Source organism: Protopterus annectens, chromosome 3.part0 (genome assembly GCF_019279795.1).
Source record: "Protopterus annectens isolate FY-2018-M chromosome 3.part0, PAN1.0, whole genome shotgun sequence".
NCBI classification, from domain to species: domain Eukaryota; kingdom Metazoa; phylum Chordata; order Ceratodontiformes; family Protopteridae; genus Protopterus; species Protopterus annectens.
Window position 1 is genome coordinate 599,621,925 of NC_056731.1, and position 25,674 is coordinate 599,647,598.

Here is a 25,674-nt window from a genome sequence, read left to right on the forward strand (position 1 = left end):
TCATTCCAGCCAAATGGAGGACAGCCACTGTCATCACTTTGCACAAAGGTGGTGCATCCACATATCCAGGAAATTATAAACCCATCAGCCTAACTAGCCTGATCTCCAAGGCCATGGAGCAGATTACCATGGACCTCATTAACAAGGACATTGGCAACCTCCAAACACTCGATCACAAACAGTTTGGTTTTGTCAAGGGGAGGTCATGCCTGTTAAATTTGGTCAACTTCTTGAGACAGTCATCAAAATCATGGATGAGGGGAAGACAGTGCACACCGCCTACCTTGACCTGGCCAAAGTCTTCGATACTATTCTCCACTCAGGTGTAATAGATAAACTCTCTCAAGTAGGCATCGATCCATATGTTACCTAATGGGTAGCAAACTGGCTTACTGAAAGAACCTACGTAGTCAAAATAGGAGAAGCCATCTCAAGCAGTAGACCTGTAATGAGTGGTGTACCCAGGGATGGGTCTTGAGGCATCTGTTGTTTGGGATATATTTTTCTGAGGTGCAGGCCACAACCAGTGGGCTATGGGGGGCCAAGTTTGCAAATGACTGCAAGTTGGACACTGTCATCATTTTCCCTAGTGATGTGGACATCATCCAAGAGGGTGTCACCCAAACAAATGAGTGGTGCCAGAAACATGGCCTCAAACTGAATGGCAAAAAAATGCATCATTATCCCCTTTGGGGAGAGTGACATCCCCATAAATTATCACATTAATAACAAGTTCCTTAGCACGCAATCAGTCGTAAGAGACTTGAGCACCCAAGTTGATAGCAAACAGACTTTTGACCCACCATATTGCTTCTGTTGTACGGAAAACTTTCTACATGGCCCACCTCATTAGTAAAGGTATCTCATCCAGGGACAAGGAGGTCATAACATCCCTGTATTCTTCCCTTATAAGACCCATTATTGAGTACAATGCCCCTTTCAGCATGTACATCACAAAGCACATGCAGCAGCTGGAAAGCCCACAAAGTTTCCTCAGCAGGAGAATCCAGGGCTTCAAACATCTACCCTACACAGATAGGGTAAAGGCCCTGTCACTCTACTCACTCTCATACAGACTCCTCAGAGGTGACCTCTGTCTGGCATACAAAGCAATCTCAGTTCCCACCTTGATGGAACTGCTGCATATCTGCAAGTAACCCACACGTGCAACCTCAACCTGGTCTGTGACATAGGACTTGTTGGCTGGACAGATTTGTGTCCCAGAGTCTCTTGGCCGGACAGATTTGTGTCCCAGAGACTCCCCTTTTGTGGAATAGACTCCCTCTTCACGTCAAACAGAGTACCCCATTAACCCTTTTAAGGACATCCTGGATAACTGGATTAGGAACAGAAAATACACCCGTGGTATTCTGCCTGTGTCCCTACTGGACAGGGCCATTGGGTGCTGACTTGTCAGAGCATGGGCTAAATTCTTGGCTACTCTTATAAGAGCCTTAGGGCCAATAGCCTAGTAACTTTCTGTGATCCAGTAATAGATGGCTTTTCTCTAATCACTGCATCTTGCTAAATTGTACTTCAGTCTTTTCTATTGCTGTAAAGTTCAATGTCTGATGCAGCTGTATTTCTTATGGGATACTTGTCACAGTGTTTAACAGCTTCTGTGGGAAGGCTGTTTTCTTAGTGGATGATAAAGGGCACATTTCTTTTTAGATGAACCTAAGATGGCTGTACAGTCTGGGTAAATGGCTTCTTTGAAACCAACATTAGTGTTGCAGAACATAATATCAGATTTTGCATTGATGTAGGAGAATGAGTAAGTAAGATGCCATAAATTATGACTAAAGTCAGATAATACTTTCCTTTCAGCGCTCTACTGGGAAAGGTGAGCACTTCCTCTGCTCTGCTGTTTGTGTTATCAAGTCATCACCAGGAGGAAGGGGTAGGGGTGACCTAAGGAACATTGAGAAAGTGTGGTGCTTGTTTGTCAGCTGATAGTAGACCTTGATGTGTTGCAATAGTTGTTATTGTGTCAGCATGCCAGTTCTTGGAATTTCAAACCTACATCCAAAAATTGTTGTTTGCATATTTTTCCACAAAATAAGACACACACACACATCAGTACTGAAGAGGTGATATTCGGTACATAATGTTTTTCATCTTATTTAATGTATTCTTAAATTGTGTTTCAGAGACTGTCTGGTCAGCGGATTAACCCAGTACTGCAGATGTTTGGACAGTCCATTTCAGGAGAGGTTGATATGGATGGAAATGGCTACCCAGGTACACAGCTTTGTAGTTTTGATTAATGAATGCCGCAAAAATCTTCAGCTGAGGGATCTGACTTTGAAGACCCTTCACAACTTGCAATGGTCATGATTTGGTTCTACTCTCCAGCTCAGCACAATTCTGAAAATTCCCTAACTGCCATACTTAAAAGCATGCATGACTTCTTAAGGCATACAGCATGAAATCACATGCCACATGAGGCACACTGCCCATTTTTTCTACTGGTTTGCATTTTGATTTTGTTACACTTTGGTAGAATGTTTCCACATTTGATGCTTAAGTCATGTAAGTCTTCTGAATATTAGTTTTTATTAATCCAGAAGCCAGGACGCTCACCGCTACTGGAGGGCCATAGCTGACACAAGCACCAGATATTCAGCTTGGGTACCAGTGGGAGAGAATGGGAAAAGCTTGAGGCCTGTGTCACGTCACAGAAAATGGTGTCCTTGGAAAATTCACAATTCGGTGACTAGCAGAATGATCTCTTGCATAATTGCAGGTTATGTTCAGTTTAATAAGAGAGTATAAGGGAAAAACATTTGCCAAAGCATCATATGACTAAGTCACTGACTGTTACAGCTTACTGCTTTTGCCTTGGACTTGCTTCATCTCATCTTGTGTACTATGAACCTTTTGCCTGAACCTGTGTGTTTGCTTACAGTATTCATTTTTTACAGCTGATTTTTTTTCCAGAAATATATGTAAGCTTCGTCTGAATATTATGTTCTGCACGAGGTAAAGTTAAGTATGAAAGGACAATTTTAAGTTTAATTTAGTTTTTTTTTTGTTTTTTTGTTTTTTTATTTATCAGCTTTCTTTACATCTTTGTCAGAGCAGGCAAAACAGAATGACACAAATGGAGATAGCAGGAAAAAGCTTGAAAATGTGTTGGGTAACTAAAGATGTGAGACCAAGTTCATAAAGGTAGCACTTTGAGTGGTATGCAGACAGAGCAATAGTTATTTGCCCTGGGAAGCTGAAGAATGGCTCAGGCATTAATATTTAACCCACAAAATTAAATGAAATGAGGGTGGTGAATAAATTAGAATTATAGAATTAGGATTTCATAGGCTAGCAACAGTGAAAACAAAATTCTGATGTTTTTAAAGGTATTAATAGACAAGATAGATATTTCAGTATGTTGACAACTCTCTTTTCCCCAGATCAAATGGGGGAGGGGGAGGGATTTGCACAGTGACTAAATTGAGGGAAGAACTTTGACTGTCCAGTGGTGAGCATTAAGTTTATTTTATTGAAATTAATATATGAGCATTTCTCTTGGTAGTCTGAAAAGATGGCTTATAGAGAATTCAAATACCACAATGGTCATACAGTGAAAAAGCATATATTTTTAATTTAAGTTGATGTGATATGGCCTACATATGTTCCTGTACCACAATAAGTAGCTATCTTTTTATTATGTTGTATCCCAAAATGCCATTATGGTGAGTGACCATACTGATGTGATTTTTTTTATTTTTGACTTAGCTTTTTCATTCCCATCGCATCCTTTTGTTTAGGTACATGGGATTACTGTTAACTGTCAGAATTTCTAGAGAGAATATTAATGGTTTTTCTAGAGATTTTGATTTGTGTTCCTTGTCAGCTTGTAAGGACAATATAAGATAGCCAATCTACTTCAACATACTTCCTAAAACTTCACCTTACAACTTAAATTTTATATACTTGTTATAAAACTTCTCCATAGAACTGAAATTATATATAGTTCTTATGAAACTAAGGATTCATTAACTGTTTGGATTCTGCCTCATTCATACTTGCCATCTTCCAGTGATGTAACATCTCCTGACATTTCAGTCTTTCTGTTGTCTCAGTTCCGTAACACTGCATTGTGAAAGATTTGTGAAAACGTAGACCCTAAATAAGCTGATTAATCCTGAAGATCATAAGCATTTATTGTTACGTGTAGATACAATGTATATCCAGTCTAATTCCTGTCTCTTTATGAGTTGAATGTACTACCTAATGGAATGCACAGTCACTCCACATTCATTCATACCCATGGATGCTAATAACGTTCACCTGATCAGCACCATGATCTTCTTAAAACATTATTTGCATCATTACTTGTTACAGTTCATTGTCTCATTCTAACTGACCAGTTCACCACAGACAAAAAACATTCATGGAATCATTCATGAGTAAGATAGGAATAGTTTAATCAGGTAATATACAGTATTGTTCTCCTTATATACCCCTATTAAATGTAAGCAAATTAAATTACCACACTTACCATTATATTATTACCATATATGTTAGCCAAAAAAAATAAGGAAAACTCAGTAGTCAAAATACATCAAATAAGCTAGCACACCGTGAGTAAGTATACATTTCTCTTGGTTTATGCAACATAAAATTTCAAGATGATTATGTGCCAAACTTCACTAGTACTTTCAACAAAAATACTTATTTTATTTTTTATACAGACAAAACAAAAGCAAAAATAATATGATTGCTTCAATTGATCAGCTGACCAAATAAACTGTGGTTGTTTCTGAGTAGAAGAACTAGTCAAATATTGTTTCACATTAATAATTTCTAATATGTGAAAAGGAAACAAGGTCAGCTTTATAGTTCTGAGACCCCCAGCAGACCTGACAAAGTCATAACAGAATTAATGAACTCAGACAGGTATAGCAGAACTAAAGAAGTCAAGCAACAACCCTGAGAAATGATGGATTTGGGGATCAGATGTAACAAAATCAGTATATCTCTAGCAAGATTAATGGGAAGAGGATTTCAAGGGGATTAAGAGAATATAGGAGTGTAGCAGGATTAACAAAGTAATTGATGTCTGAGCAGACTCGGTTCATATAACACAGAACAAACTAGGCCAGGTCCAGGGGGAGGATGACCCCTCTGTTGTAGAAGGAAGTAGCAGTCCACAAAAATCACAAAAACTGATAGGCCAAAAGTAAGCCTTACAGATGATAGAGTGGACTATTGAGGATAAGAAAGAAATTATGAATTGCTGCTATTATGCAAGAAGCCCAAAATTTCCAGATAAAAGTTATGCAAAAAGACTGAGAGAAATTAAAGGAAAGAAAAATACTTCCACTAGAAAAAACGTCAGAAGCTTCAAGTACAACAGATCCATGAAAAACACTATATAGACTAAGAAACATTGTGCTTTTTAGAAAAAGAAGTGGCTAAGGAAGTGTGAAAATTTAAAGAACAAAATTTAGAGACATTTGAAGGGTATAGAAAAGAAATATGGACATGGGAAAGAAAGAGAGATCTGATATGGTGCAATATTTATGCAAAGGAGAAAGCCAAATTAATCAACACAAAAAGGCAGCTCCAAAGATATTAGAAGACAATACAGACAGAGGCACCCAGATATGGAAAATTTCACAGTAAAACAATAATATCACAGAGAGGGAATGTAGAACACAAGATTAGTCAAGTAGAAATTTAAGTTGTGGTTTGTTTGTGAAGTGAAGGATTCATTGTAGAAAGTCTAACACAGGTCATATCACAGCATGATGGAACAACTAGTCCAGAAAGTAAGGGGAAACCAGGGGCAGGAGACAGCTGAAGAAGAAATATGAACATGGGAAAGAAAAAGAGAGTTAATATAGTGCAATATTTATGCAAAGATGAAAACAAAACTAATCAATGCAAAAAGAGCAGCACCAAAGATATTTGAAGAGAAATACAGGCAAAGACATCTGAATATGGAAAATTTTACAGTACAAAAAATAAGAAAACAAAGAGGAAAAGTAGAAAAGAGGATTAGTAATGGAAAAGTTAAAGAAATAGAAACTGAGGTTATGGATTACCTGCAAAGTGAAGGATTTAGTGTAGAAAATTTAAATCAGATAACACAACAGGACAGAGCAAGGGATACACAAATTAAGGAGATACCATTGAAGCAAGATGCATCTAATCAGTTGACATATGAAGATACTTTGGAGCCTCCCATAGGAAACCAGTACATATATTCAGTTGGAGCTATATAGCAAGGGAAAGAGCAGGAAACCCTGGCAACTCTAACACAGTCAATGTTGTGGAGTGATAGACCAGTGAGTTCCTATATGAAAGAGCAGTGGATGACACAGAGTAAAACTGAAGAGAACTTGGCACAAGAAGATGCTCTGGAACTTTCTATAGAATGCCCGCAGTAGAGAACAAAGAGTATGCCCTCATTTTAGAAGAAAATGATCTTAGAGACGAGTTGCTTAATTTAATAGAGATGGATAGACGTATTGAGAAATAGACTGCAGAAGGTCAACAAAACCCAAAAAGTTAGAAGTTTGATAAAACATATGAACACATAATTAGGACCCTCCATAGATATTTGTGCGATATAACAGAAGTAAATAGGATACATTAATCATCATCTTCTTTTGGCTGTTACCGTTAGGGGTCGCCACAGCGGATCATCTGTTTCCATTTCTTTCTGTCCTCTGCATCTTGATCTGTCACATTAACCACCTGCATGTCCTCTCTCACCGCATCCATAAACCTTATCTTAGGCCTTCCTCTTTTCCTGTTACCTGGTAGTTTCATCCTTAGCATCTTTTTCCCAATATACTCAGCATCCCTCCTCAGCACATGTCCAAACCAACATAATCTTGCCTCTCTGGCTTTGTCTCCAAACCTTCCAACCTGGGCTGACCCTCTAATATACTTATTCTTGATCCTGTCCACCCTCATCACACCCATTGCAAATCTTAACATCTTTAACTCTGCCACATCCAGCTCTAACTCTTGCCTTTTTGTCAGTGCCACTGTCTCCAATTCATATAATATAGCTGGTCTCACTACCCTCTTGTAAACTGATCAGTTTAATCCCTATGTAGTTACTGCAGCTCTGCACATAACCCTTATTCTTAAAAATTGGTACCAAAACACATTTTCTCCATTCCTCAGTCATCCTGTTTTACATCAAGGATATACAGGAAACCGACGCATTCTAATACTTTACTGCATTATACCAGTTGTCATCCTTTCAGAAGTCCAGGGATGTTTAAATGCCATAACTGTAATTACTGCAAATTCATTATTGAATCCAACAGGTTTACAGTTAGTAAGCATGTATTCAAACTCAAGCATAGATTAACTTGTAATTTGAAGATGGTGGTATACTTAGCGCAATGTCAGAATTGTCATGCTCATTATGTGGGGAAAACTGAACGAAAGTTCAGAGAACGCATTTATGAACACCAATATGCCATTAGGAAATTAAAGACAACCAATGCACTTGCTAAACATATTTTAGATTATCCCACTCATCAATTTAAATTCATTGGGATTGACCAAGTGCATAATGATATTAGAGGGGGCCCTGCTGCGTTAAAATTGTTAGCTCTTGAACTTCAGTGGCAAATCAGGTTGGAATCTTATCATTCTCCTGGTTTAAATGAGGCATGCTCTATTGCTTGCCTTTTAAGTATTTTTAGTCTTAAAAGATAGCATTTAGCCTTTAATAGTTGCTTATGCATACTGAATAAGTGCATTTACAATGATTTTAGGTTTATATTATTATTATTGCTTTCATGTTTTAATTTTTAAAATTATGTGTAAGAATTATTGTTTTATTTGTTAATAATGTTTTTATTTTCATAACATACCATCCTAATTTCATGGTTATTTGTATTATAAAGGCTTTTGTAAAATGTAGGATGTTTTCCATATATTGCAACACTTGTTATTTGTTGTCTGTTAGTATTTACTTCTCAGTATTTAATAGCAGGTAATTTTCCTGTATGTTTTAAGGTTTTGTACCTTTAAATTTTAAGTGATTACCTTTGAGGTAACTAATTTGTACAGAACAATTAAGTTCATTGTATAAAACCTGTTTTTATGGTATTATGAGTTAATTCTGAGGAAGTTTGCACACTTATGCAAATGAAAAGTGCTTTAATTAAATATATTTTGGACTATTTGCTGTCTACTTATTTGTTGCTGCTGGCACAGTTAATTTTGAACACTTTGGTGTTTGAGAAGATCATTGGGTGCTTGGAAGTCTGGCTCATTTTGTAAAGCTATAAACCAATTTGCTCTTCATGTCTAACTTATGGTTTTGGAGTGATTAACTGGCCCCAAAAGGTGTTGGATAAATTAGACAAGAAAACAAGAAGGATGCTTCATGCTCATCAAATAATTTACAAAAACTCATTGCATACCAAGATTATATATTCCCCATTCTGAAGGAGGTATGGGTCTCCTTGAAATTAATTACATGTATATATCTGCAATCATGAGACTGCACATGTATCTGCTGACCTCATAAAACCCAAACATAGTGAACATTTTGAAACATGAGGAGAATAAACCTAAGATGAACATGAGGAGAATAAATTGAAGATGACTTCTGTGCTTAGTCTAGCAGAAGCATATCTGCTTCATGTGGGAATGGAAATCAAACCAGAAGTAGATAAAAATCAGGCAGCAACTGAATGTGCTAAAAAAACAAAAGAAAGAATATAAGGGAGAGGATCAGGTGAGGGGGCAACAAATGTGAAAAATGCATTAATATAGTTATGAGTATAGAAAACTCCTGGAAAAACCTCAAGAATGGTTAAGGCGAAGCGAATTCAAACCAAAGAATGTAAGGTTAATATTGGTGGCCCAAAATAGTGGACTTACTTACATGTTGGTTTACAAAGTCCATTGAAAATGTGGGAAAAACAGACAAATGTAGGTTTTGTAAAACAGAACTGGAAACAGTTGCACATGTTGTTGCTGATTGTGACATACTAATAGCAGATGAACTAAAGCCATAACAATGTGGCAAGACTGTTGCACTGGGGATTGTGCAAACATTATAACACTGAAGCAGCTGAAAAACATTGGAAACATGAGCCACAAAGCATGATAGAAAATGATGGTCTACATCACATGGGATTACCCATTACCAACAGTTCAAAAGATTGATGCAAGAAAACCAGATGTAGTGGTTCATGAAAAGAAGACAAAAGTAGCATTTATTATTGAAATCACTACACCCGGTGACTACAATGTCTTGTGTACAGAGAGACACAGTTATAAAACATCAGGATTTGCAGCCAGTAAAAAGATCAATACGGAAGACAGTTACCCAGACAGTTCCAGCTGTAGTAGGAGCAATGGGCCTTAGAAAAAAGAATCTGCAATCATATTCAGATATGTACCGATACATGTAACTCCATACGAATTGCAAAGGCGTCATTACTGGGCATATTGTGGGTGCTGCGAAGAGCACTTCTGGCTAACATCAAAGATTGAAAAATACTATTTTCATGAACTTTAATCATACTTTGACTTGGTAATGAGGTTCATTCCTGTCATGGTGTTAAACCCAAAAGACTTGTAAAAATTAAAAAAAAAGTGAAACAAAAAAGAAGTAAGACTCCCTTAGCAATATTAATAGAATCAAGAGGCATCAACAGGCTAAGTAGTTAATGGCAGAGTTAATGGAGTCAAGGGATCACCAGTAAGATTAATTAAACTGTGCCTCCAGTCATAAACAAGAGTTGCCACATGTAGACAGTTGGGGAAAATGACTTTACAAACCTGAGAACTGAAGTTTCTAAAGTCACCATCTCAGGATATTGACTTTGGTTCAAGCATCATTCCAGCATGATGTGATAATGTCTGAGGTTGATCAGTTAAAAATTAAGACATTCTGCTGTCTATAGTGATGAGCAGAGATGCTCATTTGCATCATGCAGTAGTATAGCAAGGGGGTGGAGTAAGCAGGACAAATGGTAGAGCAAAAAGGCTTGATTGTTTTGCCTCTTGCAAAGGGGGTAACCTTATTAACAAATTGCACATTAGTTTTAGTGGGTTACAGCAGGATTTGTAACTCAGTCAAGGTGGTTATATCAGTTGTAAAACATTTAATAAAGTCATGAGGCCCCTCAAATGAGAAAATCAGTACCCATATATATAGTTAACATTGCTATAACTAGAGATAGAATTTTAAAGAATTAGCACTGCCAATCCTTAAAATTCTTCATCCTGTCAAAGTTATTATTCAACTTACATGTTAAGTATCCAAGATTTACAAACCAGAAAAAGGAAATTGCCTTGTGAAAGTAGACAAAATAACCAAACCAACACAAGGTGCAAATTATGACCTCTACACAAGGTATGTGTTCTAATGAAGTCCATGACTGTAAGGTGGATGAAAGCACTTAATAATAAAGTTAATAATAAACTCTGCATGTTTTATGCTGTTCTATGCCATTATGTTTTTTTTTACAAATTATCTTGTGTAGAGATCATATTTTGCTCTTTGCTTTGGTTTGGTTATTTTGTCACAGTGTCCAAGATTTCCAAACTAAGTTTTGTTGGTTTAACAAGCATGTTAACAAAATATCAAAATAAAATAACTTGCTATGATTGGGGGCCCTCAGGACCAGGTAACCCCTAAAAATGCAGAGTTCAGTGGTGTCTTTAACTAGCTATTTATGCGAATAAAGAAATGGGTACACACACAAGTGCACACACACACACAAACATATTATGTTGCCACCTGTGCAGAATACAAGTGACGTGAAAGGACCAGAATCAGGCTCTGGCAGTAAGATTACTGGAAGCACATCTTCCAGATGAGTGAACTGTATGGACAGATAGCCAGAGAAGGTCCAAGTCAGTGGACCATGAGTGGCATCCTACTGCTAAGGTTTTCACCTTTGCTATATTGATATTCATGTTTGGGGTCCCTAGGAGTGCTCTGGTGACTTCCATGATTTTTTTTATTTTAATGATGCAGAGTACTCATAATAACTGACAGCAACATAGTTGACACCATTGAAATAAAACATTAAAATGTTAACTTTTGAGAAAGAAACATGCATCATAAATATGACTTTAGAAAGAAAATTGCAGAGAAATACACTAGATAAAAAAGTATTGTACACATTCTTTACTATTACTTTTAGACTACGCATGCTTCTAAAGATCACTATTCCTTATCAGTCTTGGGTAACTATAATATGCTGTCTCATCATGTTGCCATATTTATAGACCATAGAAGAGTATTAACTTACCACAGGTTAATATTACTATGTACACAGATGATATACTTCTACTTGATGCCAGTAAAACTCAACAGTGCTTCCAAATAAATCTACAAACACATTTCTCAGCAACCTGCACTTGGCTTCAGGTGTACATTTACCTTGTTAAATATACTATCATGTAGTGTGGTATAAAATGCTTTGGCAAGGTCAAGATATGTTGTATAATTAGCATGACGATAGTCCATGCCTTGTGTCAACTTCTTAAAAAATGTATTAAATGGGATTTACCCTCATTAAAAACATACAGCTGGGGGTCAGGTCTTATAAACTTTTTAATGCTGTACTTTATCAAGCACATCAGGCTGATGGCTCTTTAATTTCTGTGGTCTGTGGTGGGACTGCCCTTGTGATATGGCATCACAGCTGCTTAGCATCATACATCAGTGACAAAAATGGTAAAGAAGCTCCAATTGAATAGCTCTAGGGGAAAGCCCACCAGCACCTGTTTAGTGCTGCTCAGCAGGCCGCCAGGTGTGTTATGAGGTCCCATAGAAGATGTAGTTTTAGGTTTATAGAGTACTTTTAAGCAAGTGTTCATTAATGAAGGTGGGGGTTGAGATCCTTTGGGTATGTGAGTTTTATATATATATGTCTCTGGAGTGAAATTTGCCCTGCATTTGCCTGCTAATGTATTAACAATATCCACTGGATCACAGTAGTTAATGCCATTCTGTATAAGTTCAGAGCAGTGTTTTGTATTATTTCATAACTTCCTGATTTAAGTAGTAAAGGATTTACAATTATCCGTAGCATGATGCTAGTTATTGTTTTATTACCATTGATATGAAAGATATTTTTAGTGTTATTCCTCACAGTGTAGGATTAACTTGGTTTGAGGAAGTTTTAATGGGATTGGAGTTCCTGGCACAACAAGTCTTTAGATTAATATTAGAGAATATGGAGTTGATCCTGAAAAATAATTTTCTTCTCTTTCAGGGCGAGCTTTTTAAACAAGTCGATGGTGTTGCCATAGGACATCCACTGCCCCCATATTTGCCAAAATTGTTTTGGGAACATTACATTTTTAAATCCAGTTATTATGAACATATTAGAGTTTATTTTCATTTTTTGGGCTATATTTTTATTATTTAGAAGGGTCCTTTAAATGTAATTGATGAATTATATTAATAGTACCATGGAATTCTTGATATTTAATTATAATGTTGGATTGGTAGAAATGCATTTTTAGTTGTTAAAATTCTTAAGGATATTGTTAACAGAAGGTATATATCAAGACTTTATTGGAAAGAACATTTTTCAGATTCATACTTGCATTATAACAATGACCATCCTTACTTTCAAAAAAATAACATTGTGAAAGGCCCGATGGTGTGAGCGGTACGTATGACCACCCTTAGGGAAGACTTAATGGATGAATTGAATTACATTGAAGGGTTATTTACAGCTAGAGGATACCCTAGATTTCTTATCGAGTCCACTAAAGAAGAGATTTTACAGGGATGGAATAAAATTATCTTCCATTATACCATGACCCCCCCATTAATATTCCAAAACGTGCATGCTGATTGGCCAGCGTGCATGTTGTAAATCGACTTATACTAATGGAAAAAGGTCCGGTCGCCCGGACTTTTTCCATTACTATAAGTCTCTTTTAAAACACTGTCTCGCTATGTTAAAAGAGTTTAACCTAGCGACACAGGTTTAAAAAAAGCAACGGAGAGCTCTGTTGCTTTTTTTAAAGCTGTCTCACTATGTTAAACTCCTTTAACATAGTGACACAGTGTGTAAAAAGCAACGGAGATCTTGCTTTCTCCGTTGCTTTTTTTTTTAAACCTGTCTCGCTATGTTAAATGGGTTTAACATAGCGAGACAGCTTTAAAATAAGCAACGGACATCTCTTATTTTAAAGCTGTCTTGCTATGTTAAACCCATTTAACATAGCGAAACAGTAAAAAGCAATGGAGATCTTGCTTTCTCCGTTGCTTTTGGCCACAGCTCTGATGTACTGCGTAGGCATGCACAGTACATCAGAACTGCCGTGGATATCAGACAGCTGCGGAAGGGCAGCAAAGAGGCATTATACAATGCCATTATTTAAGAAAAGTAATTATTTCTTTTCTTAAATAATGTCATAGTATAATAGCAATAACCCACTTCTGGGTGTGGGTAATGCGGGATTTACCCATGGTTGTCTTTGTTTGGTCCCTCGGGCTTCGCCCTCGGGACCAAACCACGCCAATCATGGGTAAATCCCACATTACCCACACCCAGGCATGGGTTCTTGCTATATTATTGAATTTTAATAATAGTGTTGTAGGGCCGGAGTGTCAGGGGAAATATTGGATATATGAATAAAGAAATATTTTTTGTATTAAATTATAATAGACACCAAGAAAGTGCAGGATATTATTAAGTATTGGGAGCTGTTTGCTAATACGCTGAATAGTTTAAAAGTTTTTTCAAGCCCTTTAAAGTTCAGTTTTAAAAGGGGCCCCAATATGAAAAATGTCTTTGAATCTGGTCATGGTTCGTGGGCAGGTCAGGTGGAAGTTCCACTAATATCCAAAGTAAAAAAAGGCACCTTCAAGTGTGGGTTATGTCCCTTTGCCCTTTTCTTGCAAATTCCTCAGAATTGCAAATACCAGGGATAAGTTAGAAGTTAATACCTAATGGTTATTTTAGCTGTGTTTCCAATGGGGTGATATATCTGTCCTATTGCACAGAATGTTGGTCTTATTATGTTGGGAAGACGGAAAGGAGATTAAAACAGAAAACATATGAGTGTGTATGTGATATCAACAAAAGGAAGGATACTAATGTTCTGATTAGACACACTCTGAATTCTGCACAAGCTAGGTTTAGGTTTTGGGTTTTGGAACAAGAGAAACCCTTTGAGAGGGGGATGAATGGGAAAATGTTTTGGAGTATCATGAGTTAATTTAGCAGATACAACTGGAAGCTTACACCCCCCCCCACTACACTGGGTTAAACGACTGTGTGTCCCTTGTTCCAGCCCCCCAAAAAAGGGCTGTAAAGTACTGATGGCTTGTGCTTTATATGGTGTTTATATATTTCTGGCATTTATACGTTTTTTGTGTAGTAATACACATATACATAATATCATGTACTTTATGTTGATTTGCTGTATTTGTGAATTTATGTTTTTTAGTATAATTGTTTTTAGTATTATACATGGAATGCCTGTTTTTCATTGTGATGTGCAACTGTTACTTCCAAAGGATTTGGAACCAATGAGCCTTTTATTTCATTTTGTTAAATAACCAATAGTAGGTGGTTTGCTGCTATTTAAGTGAAATAGTATATTGTATAAGGTATTCTGATGAAGTTAGGTGAAGTGGAAAAAAAGCTCTTGATATTTTATTGTTCCTTTATTAAAGTTTTTAGTGCTGTTCCTGTTTGGTATGTATTTGGTGTTTATATATTTCTGGCATTTATGTGTTTGTCTTTATTGGGTTCTAACTGCCGAACTGGGTTAGTTTTTTTTCGAATTAACCGTAGCTTCCCATGCCATCCTATGTTCATCAGATGCCTTTATTTTCCTGATGGTATTTTTCAGCACCTTATATAACTTTTTGATGTTGACCTTAATTAGGGTGTCTTCAGTTTTGCTGTGTATTTCAAGATTTCCTTTTTGTTGTATTTATTTTTGTATGTGGACCACCAGCCAATACTTCTTATTTTTATTTTTGTTTAGTTCTTTTAGGGACTGTCAGCTTAATACAGGTTTCTGTGTTAGCATAGAATTGATTTGCATAACTACTAGAAGTGTCAACATTCTGGGGTTATAGTTACACTTGAAAATCGGGACTTCATCATAGAATTGCAGGAGGTTTGTACATAGGAAGTCTTAAATTACTCACGTTTGCACTAATGTTTTGGAGATTTTAAAGGAGAAGAGTGCCAGTTTGTCATCAGACTTGACTGGGGAAGGGTATACCAGTAGGACAGTGCATAATGAGGTTGTAGTTGTAAGGAACAGGTCAAGAATATTGTGTTCTCTAGTGGACTCTGACTACTTAATGCAGGGAATTTTTGTTTATGAACTCAAGGATTTTTTGAGCATAATCTACATTTGAAGTGTTGCTCTCCCAGTTTTTTGATGGGTAGTCAAAGTCACTCAGGAGTTTTTAAGTATTTGAAGCTCATTTTATATATTTAGCAACTGGAAATTGTTTTTGAGGCTCATCAAGTGGTTCTGCAACATACTATGATGTGATAATTGTTTTTTATTTAGAGTGAGTTAAATTTCAGTAAGTTGAGCTTGTGGGTATCTTGGAATGTGCTCTGAGGAAATGTGGTCTTTAACAAATATGGATACTCCACCAAAATTCCCATCTTATCTAAAGACATGGCTGGCACTATGGGGAGAGCAAAAACTTTAGCCAGTATGTGCCATCCCTGGAATGAGAGGTGCAAGCCATCCTTTGTGAATCAAGTAGGTCTATGCAGCAACTCATCTCACATATTGGCTCTACCTTGAATAACACTAGTTATTTGGCTAGTTTTTGAAAAAAAGCATATTTTCTTTGTATCTCAGCATAATTTGTGGAGAAGGAAGGATTGCAGTAAATATCAGAGTCTTTTCAGCATTTGTAATATGCATGGAGATCTCAGAAATGTCTCTCTGCATGTCCCTCGGTGTTTTGAATGCCAGGTCATTTATACACATGTAGGCCACAGCCATGTCATAGCCATACTTATTCATCTTAAGAGTTTTCAAGGCCTTTGAAATATCAGAGATCTTGGCATCTGACAGAAAACACAACATCACCCTAGTTTTGTCCAACCTTGCTGGAGTGGAGTGAGAGGGAGAGACAGTGTGTGTGTGTGTATGTGTATCCTACTGTGGAGTCACCAGTCATCAGTACATTTTTATTAGTAAAGGTTTAAGTGCACTGGGTTTTGTGCAGGTTTGTTTTCCTGGTGACTCCAGTATAGATGTGATGTATGTGTTGTGTTGTTTAAGTTTCATTCGTATTGAGTCCTGCTTAACCTTGGAGACTTAGAAAATTACTTTTTACAGCCTCAGCATAAGAAAATTTCCATGTATGTGTGTAGCGTGCTATGAAGGTGTGTAGTGCTCACAGACTGTGTTCTTTTGTGAGAGAAATATTTGAGTCCTAGCTAAATAATTGCATTTTTCAGAGGCAATTTATGATGAGATAAGTAGTAGTTCATTGTCTATGAGCATCACGCAGTTACTGCACTGCCAAGTATACCAAGTGCTTTGAGGCTGGTAAATGAGTGAAGGCAAGATGGCACATCTATTAATCGAAGAGTGAAGAAAATTAAGGATCCAAAACTTATTTGTACAATCTGTGGTTTGTTGAAACACTTCTTTTCTTTAAATATCCTTATGAATACAGAATATTAAATGCTTTTTTTACTTTGGTGAATTTGCTATGTGCCAGCGTTCCCTAATAGTGTGTAACATGTCAACTTGTATCAACTCTAGGCCTTTCATGCAAGTATCCATATAGTAAGAAAAAGGACAAAGTTAATATCGATTTTCAAACAAATTGTACATCTTGATGACCCACTGCTTATGTGGAATACTTCACTGCCAAATTCTATGCACATGTAAGTAACTGAACAGATATATTTGCCCTCAGAAATAATTACAAAGAAAATTTCAAAACTAAACCCCTATGGTGGGTATAGCCAGGATGTAATAAAACAAAAGCATTGCACACAAACATAAATCTAACTCTCAAGATGCCAAAATCACTCTAGATCAACTATACCAGGAATCTGGACATTGATCAAATCAACCAAAGACAGATATGAGGTAATAAATAGCCACCACAAAGCCTACCTTAATTATGTTAAAATTATCATGTAAATGGCCACTACTGTGTAGAGTTGATAATTAATATCACATACTCAAACCTAGTTGCCATAGTCAGTCTACTATTGGATAAATGTAGCTCAAACTTCACCTTCTTCTCCTTTCCAATATTTCCAGATCATATGTATGTATCCCCTCAAATCACACAAAAGTAAGTTCTCCTGTGCTATTGAAGGCCAATGACACTGCATTTTTGGGGCCAGCTAACATGCCAGGCTGCCTACAGGTCATCCTGAAACATTACTTGCCTGATTCCTTACAAAAGCTATCAGACTCAAAGCAAGCTTTGTGCTGGATAAGTGTAGTACAGCACTCATTCACTTGCATAAAGGTGGGGCTTCAGTGGAACTAGATAATTTTGGAACCATAAGCCTGACCAGTTTTGTCTGTAAGACTATGGAAAGAATCATTATGGAATTAATAAATAAGGATATAAGTAACCTACACAGTCTCAACCCAGTCCATTTCAAATTTGTCAAGGGCAGATCCTATATACATAACCTGGTTGATGCCTTCAAAATAATTATTGAAGGAATGGTTGAGAGCAAAACAGTGCACACCAAATATCTAGACCTCACAAAACCATTCAACACTGTCACACACTCATCATAGATAAATCCTTCCAGCTAAATGTCAGCCCTGACATAACTCACAAGAGAGCAAACCTGCTCACAAATAGAACCTAGGAAATTAGGCTGGGCAGTTCTTCTTCCTCCAAAATAATTTATCACTAATGGTGTACTCCAGGTTCAGTCTTTGGGCCACTCATCTTTGGCATTCACTACTTAGAGGTCAAAGCTAGTGTTAAGGATTTGTTGCTGACCAAGTTTATAAATGACTGCAAAGGTGGTCCCATCATAAACTCCCCAAAGGACTCCAAGATCCTACAAGAGGGCCTGTCCCAAACAAATAGCTGGTGTCAAAACCATGGACTAAAACTAAATGTCAAGAAGTGTATAATGTTTCTTTCAGCAAGCATGAGTTTTCACATAATTATTCCATTGACAACCCACTCCTGAAAATCAGCTGTTAAGCATATGGGAGCCTATATTGACAACGAACTGTGCTTTGATTACCAAGTATCCACTTTTGAAAGGAATTCTTTTTTCATATCACAGCTTATATCTAAAAGTATTGTGTCCATATAGTGGGATGTAATCATTTCTCTGTACTCATCAAATCAGGGAGTATAATACCCTTTTCAGTATGTAGTTGTCCAAACACTTATTGCAACTCGAACAACCAAATTGTATAAACTGTGCATACCATGTCAAAGCCTTGCCTTTCTTCAAAGTATCATACAGGCTACTGAAAGGTAACATCTGTGTTGTGTATAGGGCTACAACACACCTTATTCTGTCAAATCTGTTACACTTTTGCCAGCAGAATGGTATCATAAGCACCCATTTAAGAGATCTCAAGCTCTTTTGGAAACTAAATAGAACACATTAGTGTATAATGCTTCCATGAGAACCATCTTACATGCCACATAAAGCAAAGTACTTGTCTTACTCTATTCATACATGATTTACTTGAATGGATGGGTAATCACAAATTCATCCCATCCCTCAGTTTAACACCATTGTCCCACATCAGCAGGGAACCATGTAGGTGTCCACCTCTAGGTTATTTAAATGCAAAACACAAACCATGAGAAATAATATATAGCATGGAAATGTAAGGCTAAGCTTCTTAAGATCCTCAGAGGTCAGTCACCTTGTAATTACCTATGAACTTTCATTTCAGATGCAAGTTTTCTGTCACTTATGCCAATTGTACTGTTCTTGCACATGATGTTTGAGGCTAGTAGCTCTGTTGGGGTGTTGTGAAGTTACTTGGAATGATTTTAGTAAATATAACTTCACTTGAAATGATCTAAAGGAAAATGTAATGTTTTAAGACGACTAGTAAAAACACCTTTATATATTATTTTATTTAACATTTGTTTACCAGGATAGTCTAGCTGGACAGCTGGTGTCCATTTTCAGTGGAGTCCTGGGGAGAAAAACTCCAAACAGTTACAGACTAGAGAACAATAAATAATAACAATCAAGGTGACAAAGTTTAGGAAACACGTGTAGAAAGGTTAACAGGGTATGAATACAGAGATGAAATACAGATATATGATTATACACTTTATAGTCAAGTGTATGTACAGTGTTATTACATTACAGAGCATTAGTATAGTATAGGTTAATAGACACTATTTACAATGCGTACAGTGAGAATGAATGAAACACAGTATTATTTATTTGGCCAAAGCATCAACAGCAAATTTTCTACAGCATGGTGCGACTTCAGGGGGGTCCATTGCAGTTACATGGTACAGTTCTTTCAGTAGTAAAATTTTAAGATTCACTGGCTGCATAATAGACAGCAAAACCCAGGGATGACATAAACAGTTAATGCCATGTAGTTAAAGATTTAAGAATTGTGATTGCCTTTTTGTGGAATGGCTATAGGAGATTGTAGACAGGAAAGGGTTAGTAAGCATACATATGATGAAGTACAAGCAACACAATCAAGAATAAAAGGTACAGCAAGCCAGAAGAAAGTGCAACACATTCAACAGCTAAGGATAGGAAAAGGAATATTACATTACCACAGCAGGACTTTTGTAATATTTTATTTATTCTTTATGGAATGGGGTAGGGCACAGATCCTAATGGCCCATTTTCAGACCCAGCATGAGGGAGTACAAACTGAGAGAAGCAAAAGGTACGTACAGGTGATGAAATACAATAAACAGAATTTAAAGATAGAAAATAACAAATAGCTTTAGTTAAGCACAGATGTCCTAAAACTTAGTAAGACTAGTGCTGTAGACATATTTGTAAAAGTTTGTATATATGTTATGTATAGGAAAAGTATGTACTGATTTGGACAATTAGTGGGAAGGGATGGGTGGTTAGGGAGAAAGAATGGTTGGTGGAAGGGTGAGGATGTGGTTCCAGGTTCGTAACTGGGCATTAGTGAGGTGAGTTATTTAAGGTTAGTGGATTGGGAACTTGGAGAGGGAGTAGATATCAGGTGATACCTTATGATGTAAAGCTTTTTCACAAGGCTGGTTTAAAAAGCTGTTGTTTAAGTTTGTGCATGAATGAATTCAATGAAGTGGCTTGTAGTTGTAAGCAGGGTTTGCCTGATTCATGAGGCTGCTACTGAAAAACTGATGGAATGGAGTTTGTCATGAGATATGGTGAAGGTGAAGGAAGATTCTGATCTTAAATGGTAGGATGCAGCCCTTTGAGTTGGTTGGCTAGTGAAGAACAGGAGGATAGATTAATTGTGTATCAGTTCATATGTTGAGGAGTGAAGCCAAAGAATGCACCTTTGTTTTGAAGGAAGCCTGTTGTCTGTGGTAAGCACTGCACAGTGGTGTTGTTTTGGGTCTTGGAGATGAACATATAGATATGGTTTGTACTTTGAAGGTAGGATCGTTTTCTCTTGAATGCTGTAGCTATAAGGGAGAGTCCATATTCTAGTTGGACATCTTTGTCTCTGTCCATCCCTCCTTTGAATGAGGGGAAATGTGAAATTTTTTTTGCCCATTAAAGGAGAGTGTTGATTTTGGACATCAGTCATCATGGTATGGTGTTAGAAGTTTGGTCTATCCAGATGCCTGTGTATTTAAAATGTGTGTCATTTCTATTTTGATATTAATGGATGTCCTTCTACTCATATGCTGCAGTGAGAGAGTCCACCTCTGGCTGACTAGAATGTCTGGCCAGTATACCAAAGTCTAAAAGTCACTGCAAGGTATTTGCGACAGCGCATGTCACTTAGTGTATGCCGCCCATAAACTGGCATTGTGTATAAAGTAAACATCAGCACATACCAACCCCAGAACTTTTCTGCCGCCTGTCCGACTGCCAGCTCTGGTCATCACATGCCACGGAACTCGCTTTGTGCTTCAGATAAGTACCCCGTGGGGGGGGGGGTCTTTCCTATTAGCTACTGTGTTGTTTTTTTCTAGTGTGTACATGTCAGTTATGAAGGGCAAGTGTCAGTGTGGAAGGCAGATTCCACATAAAGACTCCCACAAACTTTGCTTATTTTGCTTATAGGTTATATTTGGGACAACGTGGATCTGATGTTGAGCCCTTCAGAAGAGCCGCAACTTAACAAGGCCAAGAATATTCAGCCTGACCCTACAGCTGCTTCCAATACTCCGGGCATCTCTCTCAAGACTGATGAAGGCCTGGAGGCTGCTTAAGAATCTACAGAGCCACCTTTGATGGGTATCTTGATGGAAGCAATCAAGGACTCTGTAGTCATGTCCCGGGGGATTCACAAGCATCTGACTGGGGTGCCTGGGGAGATCTGTTTATCTCTGAAGGCCCACGCAATGTGATGCAGATTGTGGTTCACTAGGATGTTCTTACAGACATCATGGAATGTCACCCAAAATCAGACCCTTCTTCCTTTCATTGCCTAGCTCCTGAGGCTCCAAAGAAGAAGAAACTAAAAACTAAACATACTTTCCCCAGCTCCTCAGGACTAGGCTTCTGAACAAACTCTTGACTGGCAGGCCCATTCTCCTTCTACCCCTTTGAAGAGGCCTGCAGAGGATATCTCTTCTGAAGAGGAAGGTTCATCAGAGGATGAATCTCTTGCCTGTTCTACACAAATTGCCTCTCCCCTAGGTTATGCCTCCCCAGAGGAAAAATCTAATGGTATAGATTCCCCTGGGGAGGATATTTCCTTTGGGGAGACCATTTTGAAGATGAAGGAATTCTTTAAGTTGGATTGCTGTAAAGTTTCTGAGATTCAAAAGCCATACTATGACCTCCTACAGATGGAATCCCCTAATCCTTCGGCCATCCCCCCTGTTATTCTGGCCTTCTTGGATGCCTTCACTGCAGCTTCCAAGTGTCTGGATTCCTAACCTCCAGCTCCCATGTGCCCTGACAGATTTTACAAGGTGCTTGAGGATGCCAAGTTCCTTTTTAAGCCACCCTTGGCTGACCCAGCTACTATTTCAGTGGCAGCAGATAAAGCTTCCAATCTTTTGCCCTCCACCTCCCTGCTCCCCTCTGATAAGGAAAGCAAAGTTATGGAGTGGCTGGGGAAAAAAGTGTATACTTCTGTAACCTTGGCCTTCAGAGCAATGAATTGTCAGACTCACATGGCCTAATATTCCCTTGTTCTTTTAGTGGATACAGTGAAATTCCTGCCAGCGCTCCCAGATTTTCTAAACAAAGATAAGCTTTCCAGCATTCTTAATTCTTGTTCCCAGGTTACTAGGCACTCCATCAAATGCAGTTATGATGCAGTGGAGGCTTCGGCTAAGGCTTGCACCCACATGGTCTGTCCTGAGAATGTATTCATGGCTTAGATTACAACTCTTACCAGATGATATCAAAGCTAAGCTCATGGATGCCCCTCTGGACAACAAAACCTTATTTGGTACTGCAGCTGCAGAGCTTTTTAAAACTCTTCAGGAAAAGGTGAAGGAACGTCAGGATTTAAAATACATATTTGTCTCTCCTGTCCCCTGCTTCCATAGAAACTATCCAGCTAGAACCTCCTTTGTTAGAAAGGCAACTAAATCTCTCCCACCAAAATGTTAAAGTGATGTTAGGAGACAGACTTCTTCTAAGCCTGCTTCCTCCACACCCTCTCAGAAACACCCCTTTCAGGCCAAACCTGGAAGCCTGTGACTACCAGGTCCCAGATCCATCTACCCCTCTTTCTCTTTGCCTATCTCTTTCTCTTCCAGCTTGGAAACAATTAACCAAGGGCTCTTGGGTCATTTCTGTCATTGACCAAGGTTACTTCATGGTATGGAAAACCCATCCAACATTCAAGGGAATCCCACTACCCCCACAGGACCAAATGGAATTCTTCCCACTTGTCTTCACCTATCTTGTTTCTCAGGGCACTATCCAGGAGGTGCCACCCAATCAAAAGGGGAAAGGATTTTACTGTTGGATGTTTCTGGTGGCAAGAAAGGATGGCCATTGGTAACCTGTCCTAGACCTTTCTAATCTAAGTCAGTTGGACTTTCCCAGTAAACAAATGTTAAATAAATAAATACATAAATAAAAATACCTTTTTGAAAGTTTCCACCTTTCCCATGCTGACCCTTCCTTCTAAGTATCCACCTTTCCCATGCTGACCCTTCCTACTAAGTATCCACCTTTCCCATGCTGACCCTTCCTACTCTACTCCCTCTGATTCTTCCCCAAGGACTTCATGGTGTCACCGGACATAAAGGATACCTACCTTCACATTCCCATTCACAAGCAGTTCAGGATATTCCTTTACTTTTCTGTGGCTTCCTCTCATTTTCAGTATTGTGCCTTGCCCTTTGGTCTATCTCTGGCACTGAGGGTATTCACAAAATGTTTAACCTTCGTTATAGCCCACTGCAGATTGCAGGGCATACAGATATTTCCATACTTGAATGACCAGTTCCCCCACACCCCATCACCAGAAATACTCTGAGCAATCTTTCCTATACTTTGTCCCTTCTGAGAGTCTTTCCTGACTCCCTCCCAGGATCATGTCTTCCTGGGGTGCAGGATCCTGTCCCTTACCTCATATGTCCAGAACCTAATGCCACTTCAATCCCTGACCACCAGGGAGTTCCTGTGCCTACTGGGGTTAATGGACTCAACTATTCCAATGTTTCCCTTTGCCAGGCTACACATGAGGAAGTTTCAGTGGTTCCTGAGAATAGTTTGGAAGCAACACACTCACCCGCTGGAATTTGTTGTTCCCCTCCTACCCTGTTTGACCAGGAAGTTAGAGTGGTGGATTTCCCAGGTAACCAGAAATCAGGCCTACCCCTTCAACCACTCCCACCCACCCAGGATCTATACACAGATGTGTCAGACACAGGATGGGGTGCAACTGTATAAACTAGAAGGTCAGGGATGGTTGGTCCCCTCCACAGACAAAAGAACATAGAGCTTTGATCTTTGCCCTCAAAATCTTCAAGTCCAGGATTTCACCAGGGGTCCTAAGGTGGTTCATGGACAAAACTACAGTCTGCAACAAGCAGGGAGGAGATAAAGTCCTATATCCTCTGCAGACTGGCTTTGCATGCCTGGCAGATAGCACAGCAGAGTCAGGTATCACTCAAAGTTGTTTCCCTCAACTCAGAATGTGATGGCAGACTCCCTAAGCAGGACCATGACTCAGTCCCTTGAGTGCATGTTGAACAGGGATGTGTTTCTGGACCTTGTCCATCAATGGGGTATCCCTCAGATAGATATTTTTGCCTCCTCCATGAACAGACAGTTTCCCAAATATTGTGCCAGGATTCCACATCCTGGGGCATGGAAAGTGGACCTTCTCTCCTTTCCATGGAAGGAGATGTTTCTGTACACACCCCCGTTCCCACTCATTCAGAAGGTTCTGTTCTGAAAATTCAGCAGGAACAACCAAAATTCTTGCTGGTGACTGCCTTTTGGCCAAGATAGCATTGGTTCCCCCTCCTTCTACATTTAGCCAAGGGCAATCACCACAAGTTACCCCTAAGGATGGACTTATTTACACAGGACAAGGGAACTCTAGCACATCCACAAATGTCGACCCTAAACTTGATTATGTAGGTGATAGGGCTTTGATTCCCTTTAGACACCTTTACACTGAGGATGTACTGCACATACTACAGGAGGCCAGAAGACCCACTACTAGGAAATTGTACGTCTCCAAATGGAAAAGGTTTTTCTTATGGTGTCTTAAAAAATTGAAACCACTGTCTGTAGAGGTGCCAGTGGTTTTGTCTTACCTGTTTGAATTTATGAAGAGTGGCTTGTCATATTCCTATTCAAGACATATTTGTCTGCCATTTCAGCATGCCTACCTATGTCTCTTCCACTGGCTTCCAGGTTAAAGTCAAACTGTTCCTAAAAGTTGTCCTTCATGTTAGACCACCAAGGAAACCAGTGCCTCCTCCTTGGGATCTCAATTTTTTCCTGGAAAAACTTACCCTAGCCCCCTTCAAACCAGCAATGTCTTCTTCCCTGCAATGCTGCATATGGAAAACAGTTCTCCTAGTGGCTATTACCTCTGCCAGAAGGGTTTATGAGCTGCAGTCCCTCATGGCCTCTTTTCCCTTCACTGTCTTTCATAGAGACAGGGTTTCCCTAAGGACTAACCCATCTTTCATGCCCAAGGTTGTAAATGAGTTATCCCTGAATCAGGTTATCAATCTAACTACCATCTTCCCTTCTCCCCAATCCCCCAGTGAGAGGATTCTCCACACCTTGGACATTCACAGACAACTCAGATAATGTTTGAGCAAAACCAAGCCCATCCATAAGTCTGACAGATTGTTTGTCTCCTATCACCCAAGGGTCCCGGGTCACCCTGTTTCCAAGCAAACTATTTCTTGGATTTCTAAAACCATTTCTTTCTGATATTCAGCTAATGGAAAGGATCTGTCTTCTCCTGTAAAGGCACACTCTACTAGGGCTGTGCCCTATTTTCGGACCTTCTTTAAAGGATTGGATACAGCTTTTATCCTGGAGGCAGCTAACTGGCCCTCTGTTCATACCTTCACCAAGCACTACAAATTGGATGTCATTTCCATTTTTAGAGCAGGGTCTG

General features: G+C 38.6%; 1 protein-coding gene across 3 annotated transcripts in view; it reads left to right on the forward strand.

The window, feature by feature from the left end:
• The window catches only part of ITGA9 (integrin subunit alpha 9), a 5,160,704-nt gene that overhangs the window by 1,716,334 nt on the left and 3,418,696 nt on the right, over window positions 1-25,674 (forward strand). For all 3 annotated transcript variants that reach the window (XM_044065011.1, XM_044065010.1, XM_044065009.1), the window contains exon 12: window positions 2,151-2,241. In XM_044065011.1, coding sequence (XP_043920946.1) covers window positions 2,151-2,241 — 91 coding nt within the window. The remainder of the gene's footprint in view (window positions 1-2,150; window positions 2,242-25,674) is intronic.